Source organism: Staurois parvus, unplaced genomic scaffold (genome assembly GCF_062004578.1).
Source record: "Staurois parvus isolate SC_StPar_1 unplaced genomic scaffold, SC_StPar_1.0 ptg000365l, whole genome shotgun sequence".
Classification (NCBI taxonomy): domain Eukaryota; kingdom Metazoa; phylum Chordata; class Amphibia; order Anura; family Ranidae; genus Staurois; species Staurois parvus.
In genome coordinates, this window is record NW_028318161.1 from 2,237,050 (window position 1) to 2,254,755 (window position 17,706).

General features: G+C 38.5%; 1 protein-coding gene across 1 annotated transcript in view; it reads left to right on the top strand.

Moving 5' to 3' along the window:
- LOC149456268 (vascular endothelial growth factor receptor kdr-like) overlaps positions 1–17,706 on the top strand; it is a 279,835-nt gene that overhangs the window by 190,238 nt on the left and 71,891 nt on the right. The window contains exons 14-19 of the mRNA XM_089685194.1: positions 40–186; positions 1,075–1,203; positions 2,304–2,410; positions 6,003–6,138; positions 13,484–13,588; positions 16,661–16,774. Coding sequence (XP_089541320.1) covers positions 40–186; positions 1,075–1,203; positions 2,304–2,410; positions 6,003–6,138; positions 13,484–13,588; positions 16,661–16,774 — 738 coding nt within the window. The remainder of the gene's footprint in view (positions 1–39; positions 187–1,074; positions 1,204–2,303; positions 2,411–6,002; positions 6,139–13,483; positions 13,589–16,660; positions 16,775–17,706) is intronic.

The window sequence follows — 17,706 nt, forward strand, 5'->3', positions numbered from 1 at the left end:
TTTTGTCTATGTTTCTAAATGCTGACTCTTTTATGGCAGAAAAACAGGCCCCGTGGGTGATGCAGCATCTTCAAAATGTAACAGTAAACAGCAGCAGCACATTGGTTCTGGAGTGTAGAGTTGATGGAATTCCCTTGCCCACAATAACCTGGTTCAAGAATGGATACGAGATTCAACCTGCATCAGGTAGGAGGTGCAGAAGCTACCATATACTCTGTGTGACTAGATTCTAGGCATTTTCATCACAGGCTGTAGGACCTTTCTAAAAAAAATACCCAATGTTGGGCTTTAAATATGATTGCTATATAAAAAAAAAATTTTTACACATAATATTTAAAATGCATTTCCATGCTTTAATTTGTGAAAACACCTACTTTATATTAGTTACATGTTTGTATTAATATAGAAGAACTAATAAAAATATTTAAACAGAGCTGCTTAGCGTTTAAGTGCTTTTTATGTGCGCATGAATCCTACCCAGCTTTCTCCTCTGTAATGTTAAGGGGGGGCAGGCGCTGTCGAGTAATGTTTACCATAATTAACCCTGTCTGTTCTGTGCCATCATTAGTTGTAAAGTAGATATGAACACTGTCTGCCCTAATAAAGGGTTAAAGATCTCAAGGCTTGGGTTGTACATTGTTTGTCGATATGCTTAAAAAAGCAGTTTCTCACTTTTTTCCTTGTTTTCACATGTATTCTAAGCAATAGAGGATGCCCATATAGTACCATGTATAAATCTGCACCAAAGAAACAAGCAGAAAGGAAACAAATATTTTAAAACAAATTTTTAGGTGTGCTGTGTGACTGGGAACACATAACAAACATACGGTGGGGATTCTCAAATTGGACTGCAAAGGTGGAAATACATTTTAAGCACAAGCACTGTTGTGACAATTTTAAAGTTACCATTAGTGTGTAAATTATTACATAGAACAGAATTTGCACAGTTTAGAGTTGCTAGACAAAGTGCTATAGCATGAATAGCTAACTTATAAAATACACACCTATCTTGCTGTGTACATTTCATGTATAAAATCCAGTAAAGTATTGTTTTCCACATTCTTCTTTTCTTAGGAATCACTTTGCTTTACAATGAAAACCTGATTATCGAGAGGGTAAAGAAGGATGATGAGGGACTGTATACATGCCAAGCAATTAATGAAATGGGTCATGCCAACAACTCTGCCTACGTTACTGTTCGAGGTGAACAGTTATCCTTCTTCTTTTAATGTTTCATAGTGTTTAACATGCAAACCTTATCTTTTGATGTAATGTTGAATGTGATGTGAATGTGTACAAATGATGTACAGTACATGGTGGCAGCCATGTTTTCTATTTCAATAGTATGTATCAAAATAGTTTTTACAAAGTTTTGAAAGGTAGACATAAACATAAAAGAATAAGGCCCCTCATGATTAATCAAAAAACAAACATAAGTGCAAAACCTCTAAGCAGGTGGCATAAAGGGGTTTATTTACTAAAGCTGGAGAGTCCAAAATCAGACTCCCTTCTGCATAGAAACCAATCAGCTTCTAACCTCAGCTTGTTCAATGAAGCTTTGGCAATGAAACCTGGAAGCTGATTGGTTTCTATGCAGAAGTGAGTCTGATTTTGGACTCTCCAGCTTTAGTAAATAAACCCCAAAGTGTCAGCAGCCATATGTTCTAACTGCACACACAGGTTGTGTTTCCTCCTTTTGCCATGCACTATAACCTCAATGGATGGAGTGGAAAAGGTTAGAACTTCTTTGGGATTATTATTGCTTTTTATGTCCCCATTGAGGAGATTTACTCCAACATTCCTTTTCCAAAAACTTCACAAAAATAGAAGAATCTTCCCAGTGAGAACAATGAGCAGGGTTTGACCTTTCCCAACATTTTACGCGCAGTCGACTGGTCAGGGGGCAGATGCAGGTTGCAACATTAATAATGAAAAAATTTCTGTGTCCCCATTGTGGAAATTTCCCCTCATATCCTGTACCAATAACATTCTGGCCTAGTAAATAGCTAATAAAGTTAGACCACAGCATGCACTACAAAGAACTACTGTATATGGCATCAGTATGAAAGGTAGATGCCTGTACCACAACAGAAGATGATTAGAACATCTAAGTTGTGGATGAGTTAATAGTAGGCAATTTCTATCTTTAGCTATCTTTCTGAAAACTACCCTTGGAATGCATTAGATTCCCTGTCAAAATTATCATCTGGTGTGGTTGAATGATGCAATGTATATTGTTCATTTAAGTACATGCAGATACATTTCCTGAATGTGAACTTGTCATAATCCAAATTGCTTGTCAGGTGGAGAGGAGAGGTCTAACATAGAAGTCATCATCCTTGTGTGCACAGGAGTGGCGGCAACCTTGTTCTGGCTACTTCTGACTCTTTTCATACGGAAGCTGAAAAAGGTATGATATTTAAATGAGTGAGTACCTTATTTGACATTAAACTGTACTGGTATTGCTTGAAAGACAGACACAAAGCCTTATTTCTGAATTGAGAAGAGCCTGATTAATGCAAAATCCAAAAGTGATGTTATCGGTTTATGAGAACAGTTTTCAGTAATATGCATGGTCAAAACAGACCATGAGCCTGCTATGGGACTCAAAGGTGTCTATCTACACAATGAATTATGCAGGCAGTAGAAGTATTTAACATGAATGTACATAAATTTGGGAGGCTCTATTCAGTAGCTTTCAAAGTACCTAGTGTTCTGTATAGGAATTGCCTTCAGGATAGAGATTATAGAGACAGGACCCCGCTCTGTCATTTTATGTGGCCTACCACTTCATGGCTGAGTTAAAGAAATAAATCCTCCTGCGCTCTTATGTAAACGGATAAGACTAAATACCGATACTAAAAAAGCAGCTCACATCCAATCCTATACCATAAGGTCTAAATCACATGTATATAATATTATAATGATGCAGCGCTAATAAACCTTTCAATTTCACAAAAAACATGTAGAATAATATATAATAATACACAGATCAAATATTCAAAATATAATCTAGAAGCCAAACATAAAAGCGATCACACAACAAGAGTGACCCAAATCCAATAATGGATATATTAAACGTGACCCCCAAGTCCCTGATGGGACACAATAATAAAAAGATGATGTGAATCCCTAATAGGGATCAAAACAGCACACTATGTGAAACACACATTACACATGAAGTGACTTAAAAGTCCATAAATAAGTGCGGTGATCATCTCATTCATGCACGTTGTGGATATCAAAAACCACCCTCGATGTGATCCCCAAGGAAATGGCTAGAATGGCCTCTCACCTCCACTTCATGACCCTGCAGGGCCACAAAGCAAGAAAGCTCCTCTAGATCCTCAGAGTAGCCACTCTATCGTTAGGATGATGCCAACAGGTGATGACCATTCACCAGTCCACTGGACCGGTTAGTAGGCAGCTTAGCACTCCCATAGGTACCATAAATCATATGCACAAAACATTTCCATTGACATTTTCTGTATTATCCATATCAAAACTTGCTGTCAGGATGATAAATCATAAAGATGCTGCTCATCAAGTCCAATTTTACAAGCAACCTCGCACTGCGGCTTTAAGAAACTGAAATGATGAAAGGATTCTTCCTAGGATTGTTCTAAGTGTTAAGGGAATATCCTCCTTTTAATCATTCTTCAAATTCTAAAGTGAAATTCATCCACTGTCTTCTGCTGTTTCCCACTCCAATCATCCCAGATCAGGCACTTGTTCTGATCTCACTGGCTACCACTGGATCCAGGACAATCCTCCCAGAGAAGAACCTGTGTGTTGGGAGATCCATTGATGAAGGTACAAAGTTAGGAGAACTAGTGAAGAAAGCATCCTCCGCACCAGTGAGATCAGAACAAGTGCCTGATCTGGGATGATTGAAATGGGAAACTACAGAAGACAGTGGATGAATTTCACTTTAGAATTTGAAGAATGATTAAAAGGAGGATGACCTCCAGTACAGTAACAGCAGCATTGCATTGTCAAAAACAATGGTTAGAACACATCCTCAGTCTGCTGATTGGCAACAAAGGAGCAGAAGCTGGTGAGATCATTCCTCAGTTTACTCTGATTCCTCCTCCTATCAGCGTTTTCCTTGTCAGTATTTAACACAGCCTGATTGGCTCAGAGAATTGGACCTGTCTCTTCCAATCTGAGTGCTGCTGTGGAAGAAGTTTCAGAAGGCTAAACAGAATAAATTCAGGTGATATACCAGCTGCATTTAAAAACATACAAGTGTTAGCATGGATAAAAAATGGTCTAAAATAATGAGTAACAAATGCCAAGAAAAAATAGCAAATAGGACGTAAGGCATTCATTTGTTTGATTGGATGATAGCACAAAGGAATGTTTACTTTTCTGCCAGTAAAAGGCAAATACAGGCCTGTGCATCTAGTAAACTGCAGCATTTCGCTCCTTTTTACCTTGATTTTCTGCTGAGCCACAATAATTCTGATTTACTGTATTCTGAATTAAATTCTGTGCTCCTATCTCCGCCACAATCACAATAATTAAGTTATACCATGTAAAATCAATTCTTCATTTAAAATTGTCAGGGCTTTGGCAGAAGATTTCCCTGCAGATGCCAACTGGTGGAATGTTGGGCTGGTAAAATGAATATAGCCATTATTTAGAAGAGTGCCTGGCCTTCAGGATAGTGTACATCATCTGCTTTTGCAATATGCATATAGCTAGTAAAAGGGAATTAAGTTAAAGTAGAACTTATAGCAAATAGTTAAATGCATGGGTAACACATATGCTCCCTTACTGTTTTACTTGGCAAAGAATTTTAATTTTGGTCAGCCATTCTTGTGATGTACACATCTCTGTTTGCCAGGAGAGTCACTCTGCTGCTTTCCTACTCAGAAATACTACTTCATGGATCAGTTCCCTGTTCATTGAACAGAGGTGATAATGCTGAGGTTCCACAAGAAAATATATTGCTTAAAGCAGAATTCCCAGAATAGAAATAAATACCCTTTACGCGTTGCAAAGGTTAAATGTTTGTTAAGTCTAGGGCAGAGGGAGAAACTGTAATACTTTGATCCTCACTCTGGCAAACTTTGCTCACCTCTTTTCTCTGACTTTTTCAATTAGTGTGTAGGCTCACCTGCTCAGCAGAAGTTGATTGCTTAATTGACTTCTGTGGAAGGAACATGTTGGAAAACTGTTCGATGTTCCGGCAGGGGGTATTCCTTCATCCTCTGACTTTTGGTCTTGTATTGTTTATGATGACATCAGCGTGTGACCACTGGCCAGATCACCAAAACAAATGTAGCTTCAGAGAACTGGCAGCACAGTATGGAGGAAGCCTGTTGGCTTTAGAAACAAGGTAAGTATTGTAGTTTCCGCTGGCCATACATTGATCGAAGTTCTGTTGGTCTATTTCAATTATTGTGTAGGCTCCTCTGATCAGCAGAAGTTTATTGCTTAACTGACTTCTGTGGAAGGAACATGTTGGAAAACTGTCCGATGTTCCGGCAGGGGTTATTCCTTCATACTCATGTGGATGGAGGAATCTGTTAGTTTTTCTATTGTTCAGCCCACTGGCTGCAAAAAAAACTAACCTTTTATGGACAGCTTTAGTGAGCATTTAACCCTTTCAGGGAACAGAAGCACCATTGTAAGGGTATTTTTTTGGTGCATGGGGTGGTGCTTTAATTGAGAAATACTCGTGTCTGCCTGGCTGTAGAAAATGGAAAATCATTTTGTAAATAACTTGCTGTATAGACATACAAATCTTTTGTCTGCTTTAACTATAAACATAGTGTATACTATGTAAAACACACACGCACAGCCCTTATTCGACTCCTAGTCATCATGAGTATTTTAATGGTATTGATTAGAGCAACTCGGGTTCTATCCTGTCCCAGGAGATTGTCTATGTTTTTTATGGAACTACCTTTCCAACTTGGTCTGGATTAGAGTAACATATTGCCTAATCTACTGCATTGTGTGAGCAGTTTTTACTTAGTTTTTCTTGTTTGCAGCCACATGCGTCTGAAATTAAAACAGGCTACTTGTCCATCATAATGGATCCAGATGAAATGCCATTAAATGAGCAATGCGAAAGGCTACCTTATGACAGCAGCAAGTGGGAATTTCCTCGTGACAGGCTCATTCTAGGTATGTGCAGTCTGTGCTACTGTTTTTTCTTAATATACTCTCTTTTATTAGGAAACCTAATAATTTGTAATATGCTATTTCTAGCAGATTTTTGTAGATTTTTATTTGAAGTGTCAGTCCACACAAAGTAGATTGTTCACTTTTGAATGGATCCTGGAAAGGCTGAATAATCCACAGCTTTCATTTTTACATGATGACTCCAGAAATTAGATATCTGAACTTGAGTTCCTGATTTCAACCACCAAACCTAGTTATTAGAATGGACTTTAGATTTTGCTGCATTAAAGTGTTACTAAACCCAGGACTCTGCATTCACCATATCTGGTCTCCCACAGTACACAGAACATAGAAATCCAATTATTTTAGTAAGTATAAACTGCTAAATAAATGTTCTCATCAGAAGTTAGAACAGTCTTGTGGCTTCTATCAGTGTTCAGCTAAGCACTAGGTAAAGTTTGTAGGTGGAGTTTTTTTCTGCTCCAGGAGGATGCAAAACCCCTGACCTCTGTCTGACCAGTGCCGATTGGCCCTGTGCTGATCACATGCACCCTCCAAAGAGGAAAAAAAACTCTCTAGCAATACACACCAAACTGAATATGTGCAAAATGCCTACGGTTCAGTCTGTCTTATCAGGAGATAAGGGTGGTCGGTTGAAAAAGGGGAGGATCAGAGAAGAAAGGATCAAATGGCCTTTTTACACAATGTAGAGGATTAACCCCTTAGGTGAGTATAACACGCATACTTTACTGCATATACAGACTGATTTTACTGTCGTGGGTTTAGTAACACTTTACGAGTGAAAATTCATGGTGGCAATAAGAAAGCCTGGGAAATCTTGACAAGAGATATAATATTACAGTAAGTTACTCTACCCACCAGTGTTCATCTATAACTAAGCTATATGATTTAGATAGGCAGACCTTTTAAAAGTACTGTTTCAGTATGGAATATGGGAGCTACCAATGGTGAATTGTTTGTGAAGCTGAAAGGCTGTCGTCCTTGTCTTCCTTCCTCAATAAGGGACAGTAACGAAAGCAAAAATAAAGGTGTCAGCCGTAGTGTTTGAAACTTAAAAATAAATCAGTATTTCCTGTAATTTTGTCCTTTTAGATTCTCTTTAACCAAATTAAGAAATGAAAATATAGTCCAATTGTGCCCAAGTTGATGGAAATGGGTGAAGGTGGATATACCTGATTGAATGCATTGTGCTTGATCAGTAATGTTATAAGATTCATATATAAGTGCCAGTTTCTTCGCACTTTAGTATAATACTCAGACACCAACTTTATTGGGCTTCTGGAGTGGATGGAGTTTAATCCTGAAAGCAAAGCAATAGGACATATGCCTGTTATTGTTAGGAAAAAGGCATTTTATATATTATATATGGTATCTATCATTATCTCCTTTAGGTTAGTTGAGACACTACACTGTTTTGTCACCTATTGGTTAACCTCCGCCATACACCAGCAAATCTGCTATCCAACCCTGTGTATCAGAAAGACACATTGTCAAGCATACTGTTGAGAGCTAATTCAAGCGTTTACATTTTCCCTCTTGTCTGTTGCTGTGTGTCCTGATACATAGGATGATTCTTTGCAGAGAAAAACTAAAACTGCATAATTTGCATTGACTAATACTTGATTGAAGCTATGAAGTAATGCTGGTATGTTTCAGCATAGATATCTATCTGCATACTACAGCATTGCTGCTGCTTTCACACCCTCAAATTCTTTGCAGAAGTGAAAGAAACATTCTGGTCAAATGTCAGAATGTTACATTTAAACTCTCTCATGAGTCATAGCCTACCTGCTGAGTCTTCATATTCATTTTGTGCAGCTGGCTGTCATTATTTCTGTTTGTATTCTTTATTCTTATGATTAATCATGAAAAACTGTCCAATTGGTCCCCTTATTTTAAACTTCAGTATTTGTCAAGGAGAGGAGTTCCACAGTAAAGAGACATGTGACAAGATGCCGCAGGTCCACACAGGAGCTCTGTAAAAAGCCTGCTGCATTTCCATACAAGTTAGCTCTGACTATGGTTAGAGTATGTAAACTCTATTTATAAATGTCTCTTATGTGCTCCCTTTTGGTCTGTTAAATATACCACTAAAAGCTAATTATTATACCTGTCCAACACAAAAACAGTTATCTGGAGTGTTATCAGTTAGCATTGTTCCCTGCTATAGACTACAAAAAAATCCCCCTGTTGTGAAGAAGAGAGGGAGGTGTTATGTAGTCCTAACGCATTCCCTTTCTAGTGTAACAATGCTGCAAAATACAGTTGTCACCCTAGAGCAGAATGTGTGTTAATGACAGGATTACCAGGTTAGAGTGTTACTGAACCCACAACAGTAAAATCAGCAGTAAAGCATGAGTGATATACTCACTGTGGAACCTAAGGGGTTAATCCTCTGCATTGTGTAAAAATGCTGTTTGATCCTGACTTCTCTGATCCTTCCCTTCTTCCAGTGTCCCCCTCTTATCTCCTGATAAGACATATCTTGTGGAGACACTGCACATGCTCAGTTTGGTGTGTGTTTTTTTCTTGGGAGAGTACACGTGATGATCATAGGACCAATCAGCACTGTAAAGACAGAGGCCAGGGGTCCTGCATCTTCCTAGAGCAGAAAGAAAACTCTTCCTCTAACTCTTCCTATAAGCTTTAACCAGTGCTCTGCTGAATACTGATATAAGTCACAAGACTTCTCTAACTGCTGATGAAAAAAGGTATTTAGCAGTTTATATTTACTAAAATAGCTGCATTTCCATGTAGTGTGTACTGTGGGAGACCAGGTACAGAGAATGCAGGGTCCTGGTTTTAGTAACACTTTAACATAAAGGAGAAAAAAAGTTTGAAAAAAGAAAACTAATGCACATCTAAGGACAGGTAAGCTGAAATACTATCCGTTTTTGTTCTTGGGTTTAGATACACTTTAATACTGGTTAAAATATAATAATATTTGGTTAATAATAGTTAATAGATAATGGTTCGATGAATGAGCTTTCAGCACTAAAGCATAAGCAAAACAGTTTGAGGATATTAGTAGTTAATTAATCTGTTTACCTGTTGTTTAGACCCACTGTTATTAAACCCACAACCACATTTAAACCAATGAGGATACTAAACACACTGCCAGCATTTGAGTGCAAAAGAATACAGGTCAAACACTTAACTGGAAACTCTTCTAATACACCAAACAGGGACAATGATGTCAAGGAATCATTAATGACTTTGCAGCTCCCTATAATCACTGACAGGGCGAGAGCACCAGCCTCATGCAAAACCTTTGACATCACTTTATTTATGATTAAAATCCAATAAAATACTCACAAACATGTTACAATTTCAGATATGTTACCATCTATTATACCTCATGGACAGGATCTCAAGGAACAAACCCTCTTCCTATAACTATAAGCAAGAAGGCTTGTCCCTCGAAATGCATAACTTATTTCAATAGCAGTTTGCTGAAGGGGTCCTTAAATTGATCATCTAGATGATGAAGATGTGAGGAGGTCATGTCCATAGGATATGATGGATCATTACACGCCTGTAATTGTAACACTTTGTATTTTATTGGTTTTCAAAGATGTCAAAGATGCTGCATGAGGCCAGTGTGCTTCTCTTTTTGTGATTATAGTATTCAATGCATATATTCAATGTGACTAAATTCTCTAGATCTAATTATGTACTGTTTAGGCTATTGAGATAAAATCATAGTCGCTAAGCTACTTGACTTAGGGTGACTTACATACATTTAACACCATCTCAAAAGAACTTGGATTCTTGAAGACAATAGAGCTGCAGGGCAGTGGAACTTCTAGCCTCTTCTTTCCACTTTCCCCTGAGCTCAGTAATAGCCATGAAGGGTGGTAACACTTGCAAATGTACTTCATATTCAGAGTACAAGAACAGCATTATGAATGCTTGTTCTCCATTATTACAGACCGGCATTGTAAATTGTTATTCTTAGCATCTACACTCGATGAAAGGTTAAACAAATTCACCTCGTAGTAACGTCTTATACATTTATTTACATACATGCCCCATGTGCTGGTCTTATGGTATATGTTAATCTCTCTGTAAGCTGTCATCACATGGTGGGCTTGTTCTTATCTCTGTTTGCCAAACTTTGGTTTCTATCACTAGGGAGTAATGAACCCATCACTGTGAATTCCTTGATGACCTCTACATTCTTTCACCCCTGAGTAACTGAAATTGATCTTTATAATCTACATACCAACACATAAATATTGAACTGTCGTACAACCTGTGTAGTTGCCAATTTCCTTTACCCAGAATACAGTCTTAGTTGATTTTTAATTGCAGTCACATAGCAGAGAACACAAAGCTAAAAAGTAATAACTCACATAACCTTCTGTTTAGTGCCACACCTGCTCTGCTACTTTGTTAAGAACGAAGGAAAAGCAGCACATTATATTCACAAAGAAAGAATGAAGAATATCTGTTAACTAGTCTTTTATTTATATAAAGACTAGTATCATCATATAATGTACATTACATACCACGGGCGGACTGACCATTTGGAAACTCGGGCACTGCCCGAGGGCCCGGGGTCAGTAGGGGCCCCATGAAATGCCCCTGGTACCTTTTTCATAGGCTTTTTTGAGTTTCGGCAAGGAGACAGGGGCCCCATGATCCCCTATTGCCCGGGGGCCCCATGAGTTGTCAGTCCGCCCCTGTTACATACCTAATATTCACTCCGGAATTATTATCATGGGAATAAAAGGTTTACATATAAAAGACATGCTTGCTCCCGTATTTAGATTTACTTACTTTGATCCTTTAGTGTAGGGTCAAGGGTCTGACCATCTCACTGCCTGATGTCATCATACAGCATATCTTAGCTTCTGAGTGTTCATAAGAATATTAAATGACAATAACCTAGAATTGTATAGATTTTTTAGTTTAATAACTGGGATATTACTGGATTTATTATGTGATGTTTTATGCACTTTCAGTAGCTGGAAGACTGTGTGTTGCTGATTCTTAAGCTGAAGAATAAGACATAAAAATATACAATTAAATAAGGAAGCACATTGATATAATTAAAAAATGGGGCCAGTTATAATAATTGAAGAATGGATGATCAGATTCTTGCATAAGCCCAGTCATGACTGCTGATGAGCATAGGCCTGAATCCCAATTGATATACGTTAACCTTGCCCCAAATAAGAAAAACACACGTAGAACAATTTAGTTGGAAAAAGGGCAAGGCCACAGCTTTATTTAAATTGAAACCTGGAACATTTCAAAATAACCATTTTAACCAGTGCCAGTCACAGCTGTACTGTGAGCACATTTTAACATTAGGGTAAACAAGTCTAAAGGGGCCTGTCCTTACCATAAGAGCTGGACAGACATTAGACCAATTCCAACATTCCAATCAAGGACATTGCCATTATGGCAACTTAATCCCTGGCAAGGTCCAAAATCCGCTGAAGAAGCTGTGGCACACAAACAATAGGGCAGGTGGGTGGGCAACTCCTCCAAAACGCAGTTCTTCATATGTCAAGTTTTACCTCAGAACAACATTATAAATGAGTTCAGGCCCCACCCATCACCTCAAGCTATCTGACCAATAGACTTCAGCCAATTTACATAGCACGTGTAACCATGCCCGATTTCAAGCCATGCCCCCAACAGTCAAGGCTCCCTTTCCCTATGAGGGTCAAGGAGCCCTCATTACTGGTTTTCGTTAAAGCCATATTAAACCCCAAAACAAAATATAATATATTGCAGCTTACTGAACTTTAAATGTGGTAGCTGCTTAGGGTTTTTTCTTTTGGGCTTTTTTCCTTTATTTTCCCATGGTGATCTAGCTAGTAACACACTTCTTGTCTTAGGGTATCTCCATTCTAAATGGAGCAGCAATGAAGCCAACCTTGGACAGCAGCATTGTCAATTTGGGGAAAGGGCAGTGTTAGATGTACTAGTAGATTTTGATGGATTTGACTACCAATTTAAAAATGATCTCCAGCTAACACTTTTTAAGCAGTTACAGTCACTGCTTGTTTTTCTTTTGAGGTAATGGTTTCATATGAATTAATAGGAGTTGACCATTGTAAGAACCCCATCAGTGTAAAATGGTTTGTTTCAACCCTCCAACTACCTCATTGGCTGAACAGCTTGGTTTGTTAAAGGAAATTGAGAGATAACAGACCTGCTGGCAGGAACATCGGGTAAAGATTTAGGCAAACAAATCCTAAAAAAAGACAACTAATGTATGGCCACCATATTTAAAAATATAATTTTTTTTTTCTTGGATCAGCTCTAAAGCATGGCTAGAAAATTCATTCTCATATCATTTTGCTTTCCCTTGGCTCTGCACAGCAGGACTAAGCTGCAGTGCAACCCAGACGGTGCAGAGAGGAGTGGAAGATAAATGGTTACATGACACAGAAAATATCAATGGACACTGTAATGTATTGGGATGGCTTTAGTCTGTGTGATGAAAAAGAGCATGCGCAATTGGTTGGCAACGCTGCAGAACCTGAATGAGCCTGCAGATCATTGCCACCACTAACCAAGACGGACAACTAACTGGCAGGATCAACATGTATTTTCCAAGAAAATTAAATTAGAGTTCCAAAAAAACAAGGACAGGAAGTTTTGAAATGTTAAATACTGTAAGAGGCTTTAATAAATTTTTTACATTTTTTCATTTACAACCACTTTAAAGAAATGTAATTTAATTGAGTTAATTTCTAGGTAGAGCAAGTGGGAACATGCTGCTGTTTTTGTTATAAAACATGAGATTACTAGTACATTTTTTCTCTGTAAAGGTAACGTTAGATTATTTTTTTAGCCATTCCTGGCTAAAGGAGTTTGATAATTCTAGCCTTCAACATCCTTCATTGTGAACACAGGAATTGTTGGTAGCAACAAGTCTTTTTCAGTTGTAACTACTATTGTATATACTGTTATGCTATTTTCTACAAACAAGTTTTAATTTAGCTTTCCTAGTTCCTTTTAATATTTAAATTGCAGTATCTGTTGGGTTTCATTAAGCTCTACTTCTTGTACATATTCCCTTGCCAAGAATATTTTTGATAAACCGAGTTTGTTTTCTTTTCTTCTTGTGAACCCTTCTTTTTGCATGAATTTCAGGGCTGATTTATGAAAGGGAGCAAAGAAAACTTGACCAACAATGGCAACTGGAGAGGTTTTTTAATTAATTTAAGAAAAAACTATAAGCAAAAGCTCCAATACTGCACCGGATTTCATAAATCAGCCCCTAGGTGCCTTTGCATGACTTCCTTTGCATGCACTTCTGTGTTATTTGTCCACGCTGTGGCTCACTGTTGACTTTCAACTGCAGGTAAAACTCTGGGCCATGGCGCTTTCGGGAAGGTGGTGGAAGCCTCTGCTTTTGGCATTGATAAATGTTCAACGTGCAAAACTGTTGCTGTTAAGATGCTTAAAGGTATCTACTACTTGGGGTTTTCTATGGGATTTTGACTTGGGTTTCTCTGTTAATAAGTTGGTATCATTCTTCACATGTAATTTCATGCTCTTTGTCTGTGCTACTAAGCACACTTTATTTTTTATACTATATTTGGTGATTTGCAAATTTAGTGTTTGAATGAGGGAATATTTTTATTTACTGAAGACCTGTGTTGACTTCAAACATCCAGTCATGTGCAGAGGACATATAGGATATCCCAGTCACCTGACTGATTTTGGCGGAAACACTCATTTTGTGGGTTGCATTATTATTATTATTATAGTGAATCACCCCTGTAATACAATGTCAGTCGGTGTTCCTTTAGAAATGTGTGTAAAACACGGTAGGCATTTTAAATAATGCATCATTCAAATGTTTTGGTTTTTTTTTAAGTATAACATGGGCTCAACTGAACTAAAACACTGACCATTGGCCAATAATATCAGAGCCTATTGTTTCTCATCAGCAAGCGTCTGCTGGCTCTTCTCAGTAAGTGATGCCTCTAGAAGCATCTTCAGTAAAGTACAGGCTACTAGTTGGGAGATGCAATATATAGCTTGGAAATACATGCACATAAACCTGTCACAAAGAAGGAAAAAATTCTGTAAATGCTTTTTTTTCTTGGCAGGCATTTAGAAGATTGCACCACTCAGTAGGCCAAAAGAGTTCTGTCCATGGGATGTATTTTGGCTCTGCAGAGGTGGAGTGAAGACTCCATTGGGTGAAACATGTGGTTTAAAGTGAATCTGTGCTTTACCAGTGTAAAGCAGTGCAACATGTTCACACCTGTGCAGTAGCGATAGGCCAAACACCCCCCTGTTTGGTTCGTGGTCGACATTCGAACCTAACAAAAGTTCAACCGCAAACTTCGAACAGAGGGGACAATTCACTAAGCGGTATCTTACCACATCTGAGTATGTGGTAAAATACTGCACGGCTACCAAAATACCACATGAGTTATATTATTAAGCCATGTGGTGTTTTAGTAGTGAAAACATTCTTTGTTTCAGCTGTCAGAGGGTTTCCCCGCTGACAGCCGAATGTAAAAAGAATTGCCGGCATTGCCCAGCAATTAAAATAGTTTTTTTTTAACCCATGGGATCTGGTATGGATTTTGAGGGAAACCCCCACACCAAATTTTTTTTTTAAATGGTGTGGGGGGGCCCCAAAATACATACCAGACCCTTATCCAAGCATGCAGCCTGGCAGGTCAGGAAAGAGGGGCAGATGAGTGAGCGCCCCCTGAACCATACCAGGCCACATGCCCTCAACATGGCGGGGTGCTGATGGGGACAAGGGTCTCTTCTCCATAACCATGACAGGTGGTTGTGGGGGTCTGCAGGAAGGGGGCTTATCGGAATCTGGAAGCCCCCTTTAAAAAAAAAAGGGGGACCCCAGATGCCGCCAGCCCTGCCCCATGAGTATGGGGTACATGATATTGCTACTCATTCACAAAAAAAAGTAGTGTAAATGACAGAAGACAGTCTTTGAAAAGTCCTTTATTAAAAACAAAAACAAAATGTTCCCCGAAGTAGATCCAACATCAATCACGATGCCCACCACCACCGCCAACCTGAAAGAAAAAAAAAAAAAAACGCTCTGCTCTCAATGCTGGCTCCTGCTGTCTGACAGCTGCGCCAGGATCACAGTTCTTAAATACTGTGATGATGTCACAAGGAGGTGGGGTTACCTGCTCCTTGGGACATCATCATGTGCTGTGATTGGCTAAAACATTGCACCTGACCTAGGGTCAGGTGAATTTCTTTGGCCAATCACAATGCACTGTCAGGGCGCAGTGCATTGTTGGGCGCAGCGATAAAACAGCCCTCTGAATACCTTTACCATTCATATGTTCGCCAAACACACAAATGGCTGATGTTCAAGCCAAGCACTACTCTGCAGATGTGCTTCCCACTTCATTCAACAATTGGGAACAAAAGGAAAGCTGTAGATAGGCTACAGTTCATGGAAGTCAGAGCTAACACAGGGCTATGGTTTCTCTATGTGGCAGGGCTGATTGGCCCAGTAAGTAAGTAAGTTACATATGCTCCACCATACTCACACGCACCCTGGAGTGGTGGAGGAGCAAAGGAAAGGTAAGTATATATTGCCTAGAAATTAAGCAAACCTGTTACTTTACCCTGAATTGGCAAGGTGCAGGTTTGCTTTCAGGCCTTCCATGCAAAACATAATTTATCTAGAACCCCTTTCTCCTTATCTAGAAGCCCTTTACCCTTTTTTGCATAGGTGACATAAGTAACAACTTGTAAAATCTCTGCTTAATTATTGTATCCAAGTAAAGTCACTCTTATGATCTTTCACTTACTGGCAAGGAGTTTGAGGCTTCTGCTGATGAAGCCTAGTCAGGTCTATGGTTGGTTACCAGGTTCAGCATAGTGGTGTTTAAAGGGAACTTGTATGCTAGAATTTAGCAAGCTGTCATTTGTCAACCTACCTTCAATTTGCTTTCTAAGTCATGGGCACAGAACAAACATGCAGGTAGAAGAAGCCTTGACTCTACTGCCTACATACTTTTAGAATCAGAAGTTTAGGCATGAACGTAAATGATAACCATTTTACATGTATCTGTTTAGGATGCTTTGTATAGTTGGCTATGAACCACATTGCCTTTAGTAAATATTGTTCTGTCAGGTCCTTCTATAAAACATGCAGAGAAAACAGTTGACTTTGCAATATCAAGATGGGCTTTTTGGTAATCAGGAAAACTAATCTAAATTCCAGGACTCTGACAATTAGTATAGGATGAAGATAATAGTAATAAGCTATGAGGATGGCTTTTTCTATCCATCAGACACCATATGGCACATTTGTGTCTTGCCTAAATCTCATGTATTTATTGTACACTACAATTAAATAAGTCAGGAAAAGGATGACTTGTGAGCACGTCTTGTGTTTGAGATTCCTCACAGGGGCTGTGGTTGTTTTCCTTTTGTCTCTTGATGTCTCCCCCTTAACCTAAACAGGATTTTCTGAGCCTTGTAAAAATATCCCTTTGTGTGGAGATGACTGTGTCCTGTTTATCTTAAACAGAGTGTGCAACAAACAACGAATGCAAGGCTTTAATGTCCGAACTGAAGATCCTTATCCATATTGGGCATCATTTGAATGTTGTTAATTTACTGGGAGCTTGCACCAAGCCTGGAGGTAAGAATCTATATGGCCAACATTAATCCACAATCCTCTAGAGGATTCTTCTGCTGCCAACTGCCATTTGTGTGACACAGCATTCGTCTAAGGACCAAAAGCTTTCTGTACAGGAGGAGCTGAAGATTAAAATTCCAAACAAATAACTTAAATGCATTTGCATTAACTGCAGTCTAATTACTAAATTCTTCAGTAAATTAATGGTCTGGGGTTATGCAAAACCAAGCGAATGCTCATATTCATCAAAGAGAAGTACTGTGTACTACATGCACATTGCACACATTCCCATTGAAACTTCAATCTACTGTGAAAGATATATTAAAAGATATAATGATTGATCTGCCTAATGAATTGAAGGAAATTTGCTGAATATTTTTCTGTGAGCGTTTTCAATTCTTGATAGGATGAATCTGTTTTGTTAAAGAGAAAAAATACATTAAGAACACAATGTTAGCTTTCAGCCAAATTGAAGCAATTGTTTAATACTCTTAAGATAATGATTGTATTTTGAATAAAATGGATTGCAAGATTAAAACTCTTATCGTGTGGCTGTTAAGTGTATATATAATGACATAATTATTCAGTACTGAACATAGTTCTGATATTTCTTAACAGCAAAATTGGTCGGTTTTTGACAGGACAATGTCAGACAGGCACCTTTTGTCATCTTTTGTATTTTTTTAAATTAAACCTAGCTGTATATCTCTTTCTTTTTTTGTATAAACACTTTGGGGAAAGGGGGGTTACTAACTAGTGCAGCTGTGCATAATAACCAATCAGCTTCTAACTTCAGTTTTTTCAATTAAACTTTGATAACAAAACCTGGAAGCTGATTGGTTACCCTGAACAGCTACTCCAGATTCTGTGTGCATTGGTTTTAGTAGATCTCCCCCTTTGCTGTTGCAAGTGAGTTTTAGATCAGCAGAGAAATG